This window comes from Polypterus senegalus, chromosome 5 (genome assembly GCF_016835505.1).
Source record: "Polypterus senegalus isolate Bchr_013 chromosome 5, ASM1683550v1, whole genome shotgun sequence".
Classification (NCBI taxonomy): domain Eukaryota; kingdom Metazoa; phylum Chordata; class Cladistia; order Polypteriformes; family Polypteridae; genus Polypterus; species Polypterus senegalus.
In genome coordinates, this window is record NC_053158.1 from 144,105,677 (window position 1) to 144,125,146 (window position 19,470).

A 19,470-nucleotide genomic window follows, 5' to 3' on the forward strand; every position below is an offset into this window, starting at 1 on the left:
ATTATTTTATTAGAGGATACTTTATTTTTTAATCTGTCTTATTTCCTACTGTTTTACTTGTCCACTTTTACATGTTAACTTGCTCACTATATTTTTTCTCCTGCCTAATTTCCGTGGGTTTGATATTCACAAATTTGAATTGAACATAAAAAAATAAATTCAACACGCACTTTATTTAATTCTTTCAGAAGTTGCCCTTGTTTATGTTTCATTTTTGTTTAAGTATTTTTTATAGTTTATCTGAATATTTGTTCTGTTCTTATTCCTTCGTATTATGTTTTCTCATTTTCTTTGCTTAATTATTTTAAATATTATTTAAAATTTTCACTTAAGCAAAGTATACATGACATTTTATCTATCTATATACCTGCCTATCTATGTTCGTTTTCCTAATAACATGAGCCTTTTTATATTTTAATTGCCTCAAGTCTAGTTCAGTTTACAAGGAAATTAGAAATGACATCTGAAGCACTCTGGGCCATGTTAGATCAACTAGTTACAAAAATTCGGAAGAATCTAAGCTTTCTGTGAACTTTCATAATCCTCCTTCTCAGTGTGAAGTCCTCCAGCGCTATCTGCTGGTAGGTCAGGCATTAGCAAGGTGTAGGTAATAATTTCCAGATGTATTCTCCCACAGAGCAAACAAGTGCTTTGGTTCCCAGCAGTAGTGTAGAACTTGTGTCAAGTGAGATCAACAGCCAATCAGAAGTGACTTTCAGACCAGGTGGACGTTGCCATTTTTGCTCTGAACAAAGACATGTTCTGTAAAGCACAGGCAGTTTGCGTCAATAACTAAGCAATTTGTTGTAAAATAATATGTGATAATATTTATTGCACAGCAATATAATAGTTTTTACGCTTAAGTAATTTAATTTGTATGAAATTCACTATGTATACAAAATGCTCTATTTGAAATTCTCATCAGCAAAATGTATTTCTGAGAGTAGATGATTTTGAGCTAGATTGAGATTCATTTTAATCATCCTATTGAAGATTTGAAATTATATATTTTATTATCCTTTTATTGACTCCTTTATAGTCGGACTGAATATTAAGAAAATGTTTCATGGTTATACAAAGAGTTTTAAAATGAGAAGTCAGGGAGATGTTGAACATGCAAGGAGAATTAATCATTTAGCTGATTGAGGGTGGTGGTATTTAAACATACTTAATAATACACAGTGCCCTCCATAATTTTTGGGAGAAAGACACACACCAGATACTTTTTTTTTTATCAAGGTACCATTAATTTTATAATATACCCAAAGCATTACTAATGTTGCAAGTAGCTATTACTTCTTGAAATTACTTATTTATAATTTATTATTCACATTTGTACTCAAAACTCCATTTTCAGCATCCATTACACAAGTATACTAACAGTAAACTCTCTTAGCCCATTCTTAATGTTTAAATGTAATTGTGTTTACGTTTCTAAAACCTGTTATTCTGTTCAATATAGCAAGTTAATTGTCTGTTCTTGGTTTGCAACTTGCTGATTAAGCGTTCAAAAATGGCCAAAATCAAAACCACTTTCTCAAGAAATACATCTGTTTATTTTTTGTTTTGTGAAATGAAAGTTGTTGCATGTGACAAATTGTCAATAAACTGCTGTTGTGAGAGAACAGGGCAAACTGAGTCTAATCTGGATAGAAAAAGAACTGGAAGCAACTGATGCTCACTTGCACAAGAGGATAACTATATCGAAGACTGCAGTTTGAGAAACAAATACCTTACAGGTCCCCTGTTTCCTGCTTCTATAAATGGTTTCTGTCAAATACCGGTGTCCTCTGCAAGTTTATTTATATATGCAGAGTGTGAAATTTTATTTTGTTTATTTATCCATGTGCATTTCTGGTTTATTTTTGATTTGGTACCAGTATGTCTTTTTATTCTTTTTTCATTAATATCTGAAACAGCTGGATAAAATTTATCTTTTTGGATAAATTAAGGCAAATATTTATTGAGGTATCTTTTTATGTATTGTGGGATATGGCCCGGACACAGACCGGCGGACAGCGATGGTTCACCCAACACACGTTTAATCATAATCTACTATTTACAAATAAGTGCAACACAACCCCCAAAACTCCCCCAAAAATCCAGGCCTCACAATGCCTTTTGTCTCTCTCTTCAGGCCGCCTCCTTTTTTCTCCTCCCAAGACCTTGTCTCGTCCTCCTGACTCCAGCTATCGAATTGAGGGAAGTGGCCCCTTTTATCCCCACCCGGGCGTGCTCCAGGTGCCTCGCGATTTGCTTCCGCCGGCACTCCCCAGTGTGGCAAACGTACTGGCTGTGCACCTGGAAGCATTCCGGGTGTCCCTGGTCTTCTTTCCCCCAGCACTTCCGGGTGTGGCAGAAATGCTGAGGGCCAGGGCTCCAAAGGCATTGGGGCACCCCCTGGCAGTGACCACGGGCCCCTATAGGGCTGAGCTTCCAAACTCAGTTTTTGTGGTCCCCAAAGCCATTAGGGCGGTTTCCCCCACGTGGTCTGGGGTAGGAATAAGCCCCCCTCCGGTCCTGCAGGGCGTCCCGGCTGGGTACCACCCCCAGCCACCTGTGACAGTATGTAATCTTTTTATCGTGCTATCCAACTGGATCACCATTTTTTCATTAGACAGATTCACATACATCACCTCATTCATTTAAGCCATGCAAATTTAGAGTCAGCATTCAACTTAACCTGCTCATCAATGGAATGTGCTAGTAAAACAAGCATAACCAGAGAAAAACCCATGTGTGCATGGGATCATGTTCAGACTCCAAATGGAGGGTGAGTGGAACAGGATTGAGCCCAGTTTTCAATGTAGCACTAGTGCTGACTAACCTCTGTGCCACTGTTTCTTTTGATTCTCAATAGTAATACAGATTGTAACATTCAGCATTCATCAGCATCCCTGTGCTTTGGACTTTACATCCTATACAGGACTGATTTACATCTTGGTCGTGTTTTTCCAGCTCCTTTCAATACAGACTGGAATAAAAGATTTGGCTTTGTAAATTGATTAAATAAGTGATTTTATAAACAGCTATCCCACACTTTTCCTTGTGTATTTAATTTTTTTTGTTAGATTTAATGTAGTTAGTCATTGTGGCTAATGATGAATGTGCTGCGCTATGAGAAATAAGATTTAAACCTCAGTTACAACCATTCATTCCAAATGTCTTCCTAAGCTGCCCACCGAAAGTCTCCATTTGGATTTTTTTACTAAATTATTTGTAAACAATTAATAGCAAATTTGTGGTAATGTAAAGTGGAGTCGGATGGTGGTCAAAATAAAAAATCAAGATATCAAAATCACTATATAATGTTTTTGCAATACATTTTTAATTTAGTGCCAATATAAAACTAATGAAAAGAATCAAGGATGACAATTCAAAGAATGTACTGTAATGACATTGTTCAAGTACAAGTGATTGAGATTTGTTTTGGTCACATTTACTTTTTATAGCACTGGTATGTGTGTTTATTTTGTTTTGCTCAGAGTGATTTTTTGAACTTTTGTATCCTTAAAGTTTCAGAATGTTGTGTGTGTTTATGACTAACAGACTAGCAAAACTTTGTTTCAGGCAAAGTTGTGGATGTAAAAGTAGAGCTAACTATATAATGTGTGTGTGTGTGTGTGTGTATGTATATATTGTGTGCTTATATTTGTGTGTTTATGATTGCAGGGCCTGGAGTCCTTCTCAGTCCAATGATGGACCTGGAAAATGATATTCGTTCTTCTTCTATCAGTCGCTTGAGTCAGACTACATCTGTTAAACGAGGAGGCAGCTTCCAGTCTCCACGTGATGAAGGTATGTTGTTTTTTTTTTTTTGGAATGCCATGGCATACAGCTTTTAAAATTTAAAGGAATATCCCAGTAACTTAACTATATCCGCTTGTTTTGTTTACTGTCATTAAAATTCCTTTAAAGAGGATTTTTCCTTTGTTCATTTGTTTAATACAGAATTAGATGTGTTTTATTGTTTGTATATTAGAAAACTAGCAAAATACCCGCGCTTCGCAGCGAAGAAGTAGTGTGTTAAAGAAGTTATGAAAAAGAAAAGGAAACATTTTAAAAAGAACGTAACATGATTGTCAGTGTAATTGTTTTATCACTTATGAGTGTTGCTATCATCAATGATTTGATTATCATTATTTCTTTCAATCAGGTTGATATTTGGAGGATGTGTTGTGTTCAAGTTATATTTCGTGCTTATCAACCGCTGTAAAGATAACAGGTTTCATTCATCGAAGTGTTCACTACCCAAATCGGTACAAGTGAATCTAAGATGTTTAACAGGCATTCCCGGTATTAAGTTGTGGATTTGCCTGCAAATATTTAGTGGTAGCGTGCCTATGAACTTTATTTAAACTTAAGCTTTACAGATTGCTTTCCTATTGATATGTCTACAAAGGCTTGTTCAGATTCAGAGGGATGTTCCTTTCTTACTGCATCAATAAACAGCTCGTCCTCCTCTTTATCTGAGACATCACACACTGCATTCACGGGTTTACCTTTCCCTGTCCTGCAAAGGCAGTTCACATGAGCCGCTCGGAGTATACATGCATCGAAGCTTCTCAGCTGTGCTTGTGCTATCTCGTGCGATCTCGCGATGTCCACAGCTTTATTTAATGTTAGCTCCGACCCGGCACTTAAAAGTTTCTCTCACACTTTTGCTGAGTTTGTGCCAAACACTATTCTATCCCTGATCATCTCATCTTCGTTTGCATCAGCACAGTCCTACACCCGCAAATATTTCGCGGCACCGTGGCTATTGGATAGCTGCTGATGGACGGCCTTATATGGGCAGGCACTCAATTCCGTGGGAGGTGTGACGATAAGGGACGCAACTCCACCTCACACGGCGACCGAGCTGGAGGCCATGGCCATATATATGTACGTAAGTAGGTTACAGTTATGACTGTTACACGTAGAATTTCAAAATGAAACCTGCCTAACTTTTTTAAGTAAGCTCTAAGGAATGAGCCTGCCAAATTTCAGCCTTCTACCTACACGGGAAGTTGGAGAATTAGTGATGAGTCAGTCAGTCAGTGAGGGCTTTGCCTTTTATTAGTATAGATTAAAAATCTTTATTAGCTGTGGAGAAAATAAATAAATAAAAAATACCTGTTTCATTTAATAATTAAAATCATCAAACTAAAACAATGTACTATTTACTTGTAAATTATATTAAATGTTTGTCCATTCAGACTTGAAAAATGAGAAATTGGACAAGTGCTCCAGATTTTAGCTGAATTTAACATGCCAGATTTCGCTGCCTGTCATACCATTTTTATCAAGATGGGAACAACCACATTAAAAGCAAGTTTTGTTTTGAATAACTTTTAACCAACCATGTAAAATTATTCTCACAATTGCCAGTGGTATGTGAGCAGGGTAGAATGTTCAGCAGCCATCAGCCAACTGTTTTTTTTTCAGTTGCTGTGAGCACATTGTGAGCTTCATTTGAAGTCTCTGATTGAGATGGAATCAAACTTGATCAAAAGTGGAGAAGACACAAGTGTAGTAAAGTAAGGTGTTTAATAATAAAGTTAGCTAGTTTGGAGGAGAAGGTGGGTGATGTGAAGTGCCTGGACTGGACCTTGGCTATATTCACAATTAAGTGAAACAAGTGCTTTTTTTTTTGGAACTTTGGGCTCAAAGATGAGTGGGAAAAGATAATGTGGATCGAATGAATAATGTAGCTATTTGTGTTCCCTAATTTATATCAACATTGCAAGGAGAGAACAGCCTCTACAGCTGCCACTGTGTCTATGCTAGACCAAATATGCTTGGAAAAAATACCATATTTATTGCAGAGCATGGCGAAACTGTTAGAGGGCTGAAATGTTTCTCCTGAGGAAGTGGTGCCATCTTTCTTTTCATCTACTAAAATATGCAGTACGACAATTGGCTGGATTTTATTTATAATCTAAAAAGAAATGGGAAATAATAGTTTATGCGCTCAATTTCCTTAAAAGTATAAATTTTATTTTAAGTTATTTCATTAGTTGATTTTATTGTTTCTGTGTGGTAAAGTGGGGTCTATGGCTGAGAAAGGTGGCAGTTTTAATAAATAAATAATTCTAATTGCCGCACTCGTGTCTCTGGATTGTTATCATGGCAAGAGCGTTTCCCATATACAATGTGGGAGTGGATGGCCCTGCACTTAGTGCATATGTGCAGGATCACCTACAATGCTAATTGGTGCCGGGAGCTGCTGATTGGCACAGCTGTGTCATGTCCTGTTTTTAAAGGGGAACGCAAGTGTGAGCTGGGGGTGGGGGGGGAACACCAATTTTAGGAGGATCGAGATGGAAAATAGACTAGCCAGTATAGACGCAAAGGGGGGTTAGATGGAAACGGAAGACATAGAGGCAGAGATGGAGAGTGTAAGCGCCTAGGCTGAATGGAGTGAGGCAGGTGGTTGGAAGTGAGCCTCAAAGCTGTGGAAGCCAGAGGCTGTGAAAATGGCACTCCCGTTGAGCACTTTCTGGGGAGTAGGAGCAGCCCAATTGACGGAATCAGGTTGCCCTGTGTTCGCTAAGGGAAGGGCATCGAGGAACGGAGCTCCGATATGAAGGCTGACTAAACCTAGCATCTCTCATCTCCTTATCCTCTTTGGACCTTGATGAAGGAGGAGACACCTGCCGATAGGTGCAAAAGGAAGCATTGGGGCTCACTGTTTTTAGGGACTGTCTCTGGTTTAAATGTATTATTTATTGACCTGTTTTTAACCTTCACCAGCACCTTTTCATTTTAAAGGATTATTTATTTATTGGACACTTGTTTAAGCACTGCACAATTTGTTAGGACACTTTTGTTTTTGAATTGTCTTTTGTTAAAAGTACTGTTCACTTTTTCACCTTTACTCCTTACTTTGTTTGTGTTTTGTCCTTCTTTGTCAAGCTCATCTGGTTACATTTTTGATGGTGTCAGGTTCAGGAGGCTCCCAAAGAAGAGTGGGAGCTTGGAGCTGACCTGCACTATCACATTTTGATCTTTCAACAATCTTTGTGGTAGCTTGCATTTTGTTTCATCACTTCTTCACTTGTGGTGATCATTTTTGCAACCTTGTCCTCTATTACTTGTTTCCATACAGTTCCCGATATTTGCTCAATTATGATTATGTTGTTTCACTGTCTTTTTAAGAAGCTCATTAAGTTTTTGTATTTTTTACACATTTATTTAACATGAAGGTGATGTAATTTTCTTTTCAGGTTTTGCTCTAGTTATTCTTTTGTCATAGCAAAAGAAAGCACTTGACATTTGCTCATGAAAGGTGTTCATTGTTTGCATTATTTTTTTATAATATAGAAGTTTTCCACAAAATAAATTTTCATGTAAAGTAATTGTATATGTAATAACACCTGGTCCAAAGTTTCAGTTTTAGATATGCATCTTGGTTTATCCATGCTAAATGATAACATTCATCAACCAAGAAAATACTTTGCAAGATAAGTAATGATCTTTTTGTCATCCACTGCATCATCAAAACCCTTACATTTTTTTCTGTATAATTTTAATTGTGCTTTATTGATTATTTTGATTCTTATTTTTGGGAGGCTAAAATTATTAAAAAGTTCATTTTTAAAAACTTTCTATAAATTAAAATGCAATAAAACAAAATATGATGAAATAATAGTGCATTAGATTTTCATCTTATGATAGAAAAAAATTATTAGTTTTGTATGGATTTTGATGATTTCTCTTAGATAAATATATTTTATGAGATTCATATATTTTTTAAATTACTAAGTACAGTGCATCCTGAAGGTATTCACAGCGCATCACTTTTTCCACATTTTTTTATGTTACAGCCTTATTCCAAAATGGATTAAATTCATTTTTTTCCTCAGAATTCTACACACAACACCACATAATGACAACGTGATAAACGTTTACTTGAGGCTTTTGCAAATTTATTAAAAATAAAAAAATTGAGAAAGCACATGTACATAAGTATTCACAGCCTTTGCCATGAAGATTAAAATTGAGCTCAGGTGCATCCTGTTCCCCTGATCATCCTTGAGATGTTTCTGCAGCTTAACTGGAGTCCACCTGTGGTAAATTCAGTTGATTGGACATGATTTGGAATGGCACACATCTGTCTACATAAGGTCCCACAGTTGACAGTTCATGTCAGAGCACAAACTAAGCATGAAGTCAAAGAAATTGTCTGTAGACCTCAGAAACATGATTGTCTCGAGGCACAAATCTGTGGAAGGTTACAGAAAATTTTCTGCTGCTTTGAAGATCCCAATGAGCACAGCGGCCTCCATCATCCGTAAGTGGAAGAAGTTCGAAACCACCAGGACTCTTCCTAGAGCTGGCCGCCATCTAAACTGAGCAATCAGGGGAGAAGGGCCTTAGTCAGGGAGGTGACCAAGAACCCGATGGTCACTCTGTCAGAGGTCCAGAGGTCCTCTGTGGAGAGAGGAGAACCTTCCAGAAGGACAACCATCTCTGCAGCAATCCACCAATCAGGCTTGTATGGTAGAGTGGCCAGATGGAAGCCACCCCTTAGTAAAAGGCACATGGCAACCTGCCTGGAGTTTGCCAAAAGGCACCTGGAGTACTCTCAGACCATGAGAAACAAAATTCTCTGGTCAGATGAGACAAAGATTGAACTCTTTGGTGTGAATGCCAGGCACCACATTTGAAGGAAACCAGGTACCGCTCATCACCAGGCCAATACCATCCCTACAGTGAAGCATGGTAGTGGCAGCATCATCCTGCGGAGATGTTTTTCAGCGGCAGGAACTGGGAGACTAGTCAGGATAAAGGGAAAGATGACTGCAGCAATGTACAGAGACATCCTGGATAAAAACCTGCTCCAGAGTGCTCTTGACCTCAGACTGGGGCAATGGTTCATTTAAGCACACAGCCAGGATATCAAAGGAGTGGCTTCAGGACAACTCTGTGAATATCCCTGAGTGGCCCAGACTTAAATCCAATTGAACATCTCTGGAAAGATCTTAAAATGGCTGTGCACCGACGCTTCCCATCCAACCTTATGGAGCTTGAGAGGTGCTGCAAAGAGGAATGGGCAAAACTGGCCAAGAATAGGTGTGCCAAGCTTGTGGCATCATATTCAAAAAGACTTGAGGCTGTAATTGCTGCCAAAGGTCCATCGACAAAGTATTGAGCAAAGGCTGTGAATACTTATGTACATGTGATTTCTCAGTTTTTTTATTTTTAATAAATTTGCAAAAACCTCAAGTAAACTTTTTTCATGTTCTTATTATGGGGTGTTGTGTGTAGAATTTTGAGGAAAAAATTAATTTAATCCATTTTGGAATAAGGCTGTAACATAACAAAATGTGGAAAAAGTGATATGCTGTGAATACTTTCTGGATGCACTGTATATAAGAAATACTGTGGAGACAATAGCATACTATTAGAAAATGTATTACTTCTGCCAGACAGATGTATATTTTTGCATTTTCACATCTGACCTTATCATTGCTTAAGAAGCAACTGTGTAGAACATTTTTTATCCACTATGTAGAACATTGTTATCCTCTGTCTCTAATGATTGACCTTGGACAACGTTGACAGGACCTTGGCTATAATCATATAGGTCTATTTCACTCAAAATTTTCATTATACTACAAACAGTTTTATTCTGGTATTCTATTTTCCTCCCTTATATCTATGACGAGCATGCTAGGCGACTCTGCTTTTATCCATTGTGAGAGTCTTTTACAGTGTTCTAGCATCCCATCCAGGGTTGGTTTCTGCTTTCCATCAAATGCTGCCAAGAATGGCTTCATGACTCAACAATCCTCACATTGTATTGTTGGTAACATACAGTACTTGCAAGGAAAGTAGTACAGCCTTGTCAAGTGAGTATAGGTTCCATAGGAGATGAAAGGAAATCATAAATTAATTAAAAATGTACCTGTTGAAGGACCCATCTGCAAAATGGGAACTTTTTTTAATGACTTGTGGGAGAAGTAAAGAGTTACAAGTGGAAAATGAGGATAGCAGGCATGCAGGTTTCATTTCTTGTGTTCCTCTTTGAATGAATGCTGTAAGGCCTGCTCCTGGCTTTGTGGAGTGTGCTATCCAAAATATGGAAAGGGTATGCTCTATAAATGAAAAAATAATAAATTCCTGAAGCTGGAATCTGATGCAAGCACCAGCATAGTTGTCTTTTGTACAGGTCAGGTGTATTTCAGTGACACACCAGATGAATGCTTGAGTACACTACAGAAAGTTTTCATTTCTGTCCTTGAATACAGTATTATTTTTATCTTCAGTGCGATGATAATTTTTACGTATTTTTTTTTTCTTTGTTTAAGAGATGCATAAAAGTAATAACACAAAACACAGTGCAAAAGGTAATCTTTAGATAATTTTCCTGAATAGTGAAACATTCCTTGCCTTAATATTTCTGTTCTGCAGTAAATTTATACTGACCTGGTGGGGGGAACATCCAGATAATGTAACATTTCTCTTTGAATCCATTTTCTTATCAGGTCAACTGAAAATACTTTCTGAATTAATTGCTTAATTGTTTTACACAGAATTGCACAGTTTATGTTTGCCTTATTATTATTATTATTATTATCATTATTTATTTATTTTTTTAGCTTTTCGCTTCAAGGGACCTCAGCAAGTAATGTTTGTTGAAAACTTAACTGATGTTGTTATCAGCCAACTGCCTAACTTCTGGAAGTTGTGGATTTCCTACGTTAATGGGAGCTTATTCAGTGAGGTATTATTTGATTTATTGAAGAGATTTTTTCTAATTCACGGGTTCTTTTTTTTCTTCTTCTACTGTTACTACTTCCATGTCTGGTTTCATATTTTCATTCTGGCTATATTTTGGCAGGGTAAATGTTTAGGTCATTATTTGATAAAAGGCTTAAATTTATGGGTAGATATTGCAATCATTATGGAATAATGTCAGTGCTCAGGTTTAATACTGTTAACATCTTGTATATGTGTTAGTTGCAACTTACTCTTTTATTATTTTATAATTATAGACTGGTGAAAAATATGGTCAAGTTGAGAAATCTAAGAAAAATGCAAGGCAAAAACAAAATGACTTCAAGGTAAGCAATAATATATATTTAAAGAAACTCTCCTTTCTAGATTTTGCATTAAAACAAAAACATTTAAGTGTGTAAAATACTGTATAATTCAGACAGCCTATCATATATACACACCCACACATACATACATACATACATACATACATACATACAGTACAGGCCAAAGGTTTGGACACACCTCCTCATTCAATGTGTTTTCTTTATTTTCATGACCCTTTACATTGGTAGATTCTCACTGAAGGCATCAAAACTATGAATGAACACATGTGGAGTTATGTACTTAACAAAAAAAAACGTGAAATAACTGAAAACATGTTTTATATTCTAGTTTCTTCAAAATAGCCACCCTTTGCTCAGATTACTGCTTTGCACACTCTTGGCATTTTCTCGATGAGCTGCAACAGATAGTCACCTAAAATGGTTTTATAGAATGATGCTGCCACCACCACCATACTTCATCGTTGGATGGTGCTGTGCAGGTGATGAGCTGTGCCTTATAAACAGTAATTACTGGGGCGATTCAGTTAAATCTTGTTTTCATCAGAACAGAGCATCTTATTTCTCAGAATCCTTTAGGTGCTTTTTTGTAAAGTTCCATTGGCTTTTACTAAAGTGAGGCTTCCATCTGGCCACTCTGCAATAACACCCAGATCAGTGGTGTGTTGCAGTGATGGTTTTCCTGGATGTTTCACCAATTTCCACACAGGTTCTCTGGAATGATATTTCTGTTTTTTATTTTTAATAAATTTGCAAGATTTTCTAAACTCCTGTTTTTACTTTGTCATTTTGGTGTATTGAGTGTTTCTTCATGAGAGAAAAGGTTAATTTAAACAATTTTAGCATAAGTCTGCAACAAAACAAAATGTGCAAAACTTAAGGGGTCTGAATACTTACTGAATATACTGTATATATTTTGTTTATAAATCTCTGGCCAGTATATGAGTGAGGTCAGTGGATGGATGGGTGCAAGATTTTCCTTAATACACTTTGCTGTATTTTAATTGTGGTGTGACTATATATCGCCCATTTGAACTTTAGGATTTAGAAGTGTAAGCATAGTTTGAACCAATCTTTTAGAAAGTTTATTTGAAAAAAATTCCAGAAAGTACACATTTTTGTAAATAACAGTATGTGAAAGATAGGGGACACCACTGAATACCAATCCCTGGGTACAACTCACAGACAGTCACAGGCTCAAAATAGAGGCCTTTATTATAAAAATACCTCACATATGGCTTCTCTCATGTTACACAAGCACAAGTAGAAACAAATTTCTTTCTTTCTTCCTTCCTTCTGTCTCTTCTCTGTTTTTACACCTCGTTCCAGTGAGTGTTGCCTTCCTTCCTCCTGACTCTGTCTCCCTGGAAGAGGTTGGACAGCTTCCTTTTATGGCTGACCCGAGAGTACTTCCAGTGCCAGGGCATAGCGCAAAGGAAGCACTCCTAGGTCAGGAGGCAGTCCTGAAAAGTAGGGATTGTGAATCCCCTGCAGCTACCCTTGGGACCCAGCTGGACGAACTCTCAGCACTACAAGTCTCATCATGCCCTGCAGGATTCCACATGGTTATTCTGGTTCTGAGATGCTGCCATCTAGTGGATGGGGGATATAAACATTAGGAGCTTTCCCCCACTGCTCCCTTATCTTGGTCTCCCATTTGCTTAAGCTCTCTTACTCATCCTGGCCAGGGTGCCAGATAATACTGCTTGGCACTTACAAGTAATATAAAGTGTTTTGTTTTTTTTGGTATATTTTCTGTCATAATTAAGTTATATAAATTTAGTGTAATAGTATAAACCACTTGTAAACCACTTGTGGTTCCATGTTAAACAGGCTTAATTCAGAACTTTTTGGCTATTATCATTCCTGCTGGCTGTAGCTGAATGTTGAAATGTTCTGTTTGGTAGAAAGCTGACGGTAAGATTATTTTACAAAATAACAGTACATTTTACAGTTTATTCATTTTACAGCAAATGATTCAGGAAGTCATGCATTCTTTGGTGAAGCTCATCCGTGGTGCTCTTTTGCCATTCAGTCTAAGTCAATTGGAGCAGAAACAGTATGGTGGATGGGAGCTAAAGTCTGAACTTTCAGGACAATGGTTAACCTATGTTATTCATACAGTAAGGTAGGAACTCACTTAAAAGCAATATAGAACTGAAATTTATGTGTATTTGCTATGCATTTTTTTGAAGTACTTCTCATTTTTAAACTACAGTGGTACCTTGAGATACGAGTTTAATTCGTTCCGTGACCGAGCTCGTATCTCGAATCAGTTTTCCCCATTGAAATTAATTGAAATGAGATTAATTCGTGCCAGCCCCCAAAAAACCACCCCAATTTTTTGTTAAATATTTTCAACATAAGAAAAATGTATTTATAATGAACAGATATTGTATACAAACAACATAAAACCTAATACATAAAAGAGAATCTCAAGAAATAAACAGATGTTGGCGAAGCCGATTAGCCTATTGTAATGTTTTTTTCTTTCACTTTTGGTTAACTTAATTTTCTTCTTCACTAGTTTTTTTTTTCTTTTTTGCCACGCTTTCCTCACTTTCATTCTCAAGGCGTTTCAATAGAAACCTATCCAAGGAGCTTTGTTTAGTCCTCCCGTTTAGAATGTTTCTGAAATGAGTTAGGCAAGTGTCATTAAATAGCGCCGCTGCACTATCAGTTGTAACTTTTTCAGGATGTTTCTTTTCAATAAAGTCGAGCGTTAGGCAAGTGTCATTAAATAGTGCCGCTGCACTATCAGTTGCAACTTTTTCAGCGTGTTTCTTTTCTTTAAAGTTCGAAACTTTTTCCCACATTGCAAACACTTCCTTTATCTCACTTTATGAGGTAACCTCCGCCGCGATACCGATCTCCTGCAGAACCTCCGTATGTTGCCGCGTCTGTAGTTCCATGAACTCCTCCGTCATCAGTTCCTCGGAATGTGCGGCGACAAACTCTTTGATGGCTCATATTTCGAATTTTGGCTCGTAACTCAAGGCAAATAATCGACCTAGTGACGGCCCATATCTCAAAAAACTCGTACGTTGGAGCACTCGTATTTCAAGGTACTACTGGATATAGATCTAGAATTTAAGCAAACCTCAAAAAAGAAATTAATTGTGTATGTGTGTGTGTATACGTATATACACACACGTACATATATATATATATATATATATATATATATATATATATATATATATACATACATATACACATATATGTATACACATATATACTGTATGTGTGTGTGTGTGTGTGTATATATATATATATATGTGTGTATGTATGTATGTATGTATGTATATATATATATATATATATACTAGCAAAATACCCGCGCTTTGCAGCGGAGAAGTAGTGTGTTAAAGAAGCAATGAAAAGAAAAGGAAACATTTTGAAAATAACGTAACATGATTGTCAATGTAATTGTTTTGTCACTGTTGTTTGTGATGAGTGTTGCTGTCATATATTTATATATATATATATATATATATATATTTTACACACACACACATAAACATATATATATATATATATATATACACATACATACACACATATATAAACATATATATACATATACATACATATCTACATATATACACACACAGCTATTTCGTATCAGTGCAATACGCTGCTTGTTAAAACGGATAACTCCCGCTCTTAAGTGCAAGTCTGCGTGGATATTATGAACTATAAAAGCAGCTTCACTTGAAATCACTTTGTGATTGTGCACGGGTAAAAACGTCCGCTGAAGTGTCAGATTCTTATTTAATTCTTCTGCTTTCTGTATCTTCTGCATTGCATTCAGGTCTTTCAGGTTACCCTGATGTTTTGTCTCATAGTGCCGTCTTAGATTAAATTCTGTAATTACAGCCACATTAGCTCCACAAATGAGACACACAGGTTCAGTAAACATATACTCAGCCTCCCATCGGTTTTTAAAGGCTCTATTTTCAGAATCAACTTTTCTCTTCAGCATTGTGTGAGCTAGCTTCGCAATAACTTGCGCATCATAAGCTAGACTTGATTAACGCGTAAGTGTTCGCAAGCAGCTGAAGCGCTGCATTATGGGATCTGTAGTTTATTGTGTTACCAGCGCTTCATATACCCGGGCCATTAATAACAATAATACAGTATATAAAATAATCTCGCAGGCCGGATATAATTACACGCCGGGCGGATGTGGCCCGCCCTTGAGTTTGACACATATGGACTAAATAGAACTTGAAAAGATATATTTTTTCAAATGTGATCGCGCAATTCAGATAGAGTTGACGCGCACTACAGCCTGCATGCCTCAATAAGTCATCCTCCCTCGCTCTTACTTTTTTACCGTTCATCTAATGAATACACTGAGTATGGCTTTACCAAAACAATCATTGATGGCCAATAAAGTATCCATTATTCGAGTATGTAGATCGGGATATATATATACATATATATATACCCGCGTATCGCAGTGGAGAAGTAGTGTGTTAAAAAAGCTATGAAAAAGAAAAGGGAACATTTTAAAAATAACGTAACATGATTGTCAATATACAGTATTTGTTTTGTGAGTGTTATTGAGTGTTGCTGTCATCAAGGATTTGATTATCATTATTTCTTTCAATCAGGTTCGTATTTGTAGGATGTGTTGTGTTAAAGTTACATTCCGTGTTTGTCAATCGTTGTAAAGATGACAGGTTTCATTCATCGATTCGTTTCTTACTGCATCAATAAACAGCTCGTCTTCTTCTTTATCTGAGACCTGACACACTGCACGCACAGGTTTTTTTTTTACAATGTCTTCCTTTAGCGGGACATTGACTTTTTCCACCGTGTGCTTTGTTTCCGCAGTAGCTGGATTTATGAATATGCTTGTATGTATCAGACGCTTCATATTTTTTGCTGCCTTTTCAATTGTGTAATTCGGTTTTGTTCAGCTCTTTGGAACTGTTGCTTTTTGGCTGTGCACTGCGTCAGTTCACGTGAGCCGCTCGGTGTACATGCATCGAAGGTTCCCAGCTGTGCTGGTGCCATCTCGTGCTATGTCCATGGCTGTATTTAATGTTACCTTAGTCCTGGCACTTAAAACTTTCTCTCGCAGTTTCGCTGAGTTTGTGCCAAACTCCACCCTGACCATCTCATCTTCCTCTGCATAAGCACAGTCCTTCACCCATGAATATTTAGTGGGAGTTTGCTATTGGATTGCCGCTGACGGACGGCCTTATATGGGCAGGCACTAAATTACAAACGCCAGCGGCAGCCTGTCTATGAACTTAATTTAAAGTGTAGGTTTACATCGTGCTTTGTTTCAGTAGCAGACCTCATGAATATGGTTGTATATGTCACTCGCTCGCTTCTTATTGTTTCGCTGCCTTCTCAATTATATAATGCATGTTTTCTTCAGCGCTTTTTGGAGGTCTTCCTGGTTTTCTATGTACTGCGTGATTATGTGGGAGGCGTGATGATGTCACACGAAACTCCGCCCCCACGGCGTTCAAGCTAATCTCCATTACAGTAAATGGAGAAAAATCCAGTTTTGAGCTTCCAGTTATGACCATTACGCGTAGAATTTCAAAATGAAATCTGCCCAACTTTTGTAAGGAAGCTGTAAGGAATGAACCTGCCAAATTTCAGCCTTCCACCCACACGGGAAGTTGGAGAATTAGTGATGAGTCAGTGAGTGAGTGAGTGAGTGAGTGAGGGCTTTGCCTTTTATTAGTATAGATATGTATATATATATATATATATATATATATGTGGATGTGTGTGTATATGTATGTATGTGTATATTTATATATATATATGTGTGTGTATATGTATATATGTACATATGTATGTATGTGTGTATATATGTATATATATATGTGTGTGTGTGTGTGACAGCAACACTCATAACAGTGACAAAACAATTACATTGACAGTCATGTTGCGTTATTTTTAAAATGTTTTTTTCTTTTTCATTACTTCTTTAACACACTACTTCTCCGCTGAGAAGTGCAGGTATTTTGCTAGTATATATACACATATATATATTTACATACACATATATATACATACACACACACACACACACACACACACACACACACACATATATTGTGGACTAAGCCTCGGACACAGACAGGTAGACACGTTGTTAACACCACCACACGTTTATTTAACACGAGTATTTACAAGTCTTAAGTTCACAAACCCACAGACTTCCCCAAAAGTCCTGGCCAACACCACACAATGCCTTCACTCTTCAGGCCACCTCCACGTCTCCTTCCAGACTTTGTCCTTCCTTCTCTCCCAACTCCAGCCCCGAATGAAGGGAGGAGGCCCCTTTTATTCACACCCGGATGTGCTCCAGGTGCTTCCTGGCAATCTCCCGCTGACACGCCCCCATGTGGTGGAAGTGCCCCGGGTGTCCCTGCTCCTCTTTCCCCCAGCACTTCCTGGCGTGGCAGAAGTGCTGAGGCCCAGGGATCTCGAAGGCATCCCGGCCGGGTAATCTTCACAGCCATCTGCGACTATATATATATATATATATATATATATATATATATATATATATATATATATATATATATATAGTGAGGCTTTCCAGGACACCACCAGTCAGAAACCACATCTTTATAAAATTCACATGTTTATTAATCACTAATAAACTCAGCTTTACAGTCCCAAACACAGTGCACAATGCTCCCAGCAATAATCACCACACTTTGGGCTTCTTTCTCTCAGTCCTTGGCCGCCTGTCTCCTCCTGGGAGCTTCGTCCTGCTCCCACTCCTGACTCAAGCTTTCAGACTGTAAGGAGGCGGCGCCTTTTATTCTCGCCCAGATGTGCTCCAGGTGGCTGATGACGATCTTCCGGCATCATTTCCTGGTGTTGTGGAAGTGCTGCCCTTTGCCCCGGAAGCACTCCGGGCGTCCCTGGCAGGTTCATCCGCCATCTTGCCTGGTGTGGCGAAAGTGACGGTTCTCCAGGTCCTATGAGGCTTGAGGCGCCCCCTGGTGGTGGACACAGGTCCTTATGGGTTAAAATCTCTTTGTCCCTTTCCTGTGGTCCTCTCTTTGGCCAAGGCGGTTGCCCCCTTGTGACCCAGAAGCTATTACTGTCCCTTTCCGGTATATACATACAGTTATGTCCATAAATATTTGGACAGACAACTTTTTTCTAATTTTAGTTTTGTACATTACCACAATGAATTTCAACTTTAATTCAGTGGATTGAACAAATAGATTACTTAAAAATGTGAGGCAACTAAAGAATTTTTTTTAACACAATCCCTTCATTTCAGGGGCTCAAAAGTAATTGGACAATTGACTCAAAGGCTATTACATGGGCAGGTATAGGCAAGTCCGTCGTTATGTCATTATAAGTTAAGCAGATAAAAGGCCTGGAGTTGATTTGAGGTGTGTTGCTTGCATGTGGAAGATTTTGCTGTGAACAGACAACATGCAGTCAAAGGAGGTCTCCATGCAGGTGAAAGAAGCCATCCTTAAGCTATGAAAACAAAAAAAAAACAATCTTGAGAAATTGCTACAATATTACAAATGGCAAAATCTACAGTTTAATACATCCTGAGAAAGAAAGCAAGCACTGGTGAACTCGGCAACACAAAAAGACCTGGAGTTCCACGGAAGACAACAGTGGTGGATGATTGCAGAATCATTTCCATGGTGAAGAGAAACCCCTTCACAACAGCCAACCAAGTGAATAACACTCTCCAAAGGGTACGCGTATCGATATCCAAGTCTACCATAAAGAGAAGACTGCATGAAAGTAAATACAGAGGGTGCACTGCAAGGTGAAAGCCTCTCATAAGCCTCAAGAATAGAAAGGCTAGATTGGACTTTGCTAAAGAACATCTAAAAAAGCCAGCACAGTTCTGGAAAAACTTTCTTTGGACAGATGAAACGAAGATCAACCTCTAACAGAATGATGGCAAGAAAAAAGTATGAAGACGGCGTGGAACAGCTCATTATCCAAAGCATACCACATCATCTGTAAAACACTGTGGAGGCAGTGTGATGGCTTGGGCGTACATGGCTGCCAGTGGCACTGGGACACTAGTGTTTATTGATGATGTGACACAGGACAGAAGCAGCCGAATGAATTCTGAGGTGTTCAGAGACATACTGTCTGCTCAAATACAGCTAAATGCAGTCGAATTGATTGGGCGGCCTTTCATGATACAGATGGGCAATGACCCAAAACATGCAGCCAAAGCAACGCAGGAGTTTATTAAAGCAAAGAAGTGGAAAATTGTTGAATGGCCAAGTCAGTCACCCGATCTTAACCCAATTGAGCATGCATTTCACTTGTTGAAGAGTAAACTTCAGACAGAAAGGCCCACAAACAAACAGCAACTGAAAGCTGCTGCAGTAAAGGCCTGGCAGAGCATTAAAAATGAGGATACCCAGCATTTTGGTGATGTCCATGA

General features: G+C 38.0%; 1 protein-coding gene across 4 annotated transcripts in view; it reads left to right on the forward strand.

The window, feature by feature from the left end:
• exoc2 (exocyst complex component 2) overlaps positions 1-19,470 on the forward strand; it is a 301,075-nt gene that overhangs the window by 117,426 nt on the left and 164,179 nt on the right. For all 4 annotated transcript variants that reach the window (XM_039753430.1, XM_039753429.1, XM_039753428.1 and 1 more), the window contains 4 exons: positions 3,673-3,798; positions 10,587-10,711; positions 10,983-11,051; positions 13,019-13,176. In XM_039753430.1, the coding sequence (XP_039609364.1) occupies positions 3,673-3,798; positions 10,587-10,711; positions 10,983-11,051; positions 13,019-13,176 (478 nt within the window). The remainder of the gene's footprint in view (positions 1-3,672; positions 3,799-10,586; positions 10,712-10,982; positions 11,052-13,018; positions 13,177-19,470) is intronic.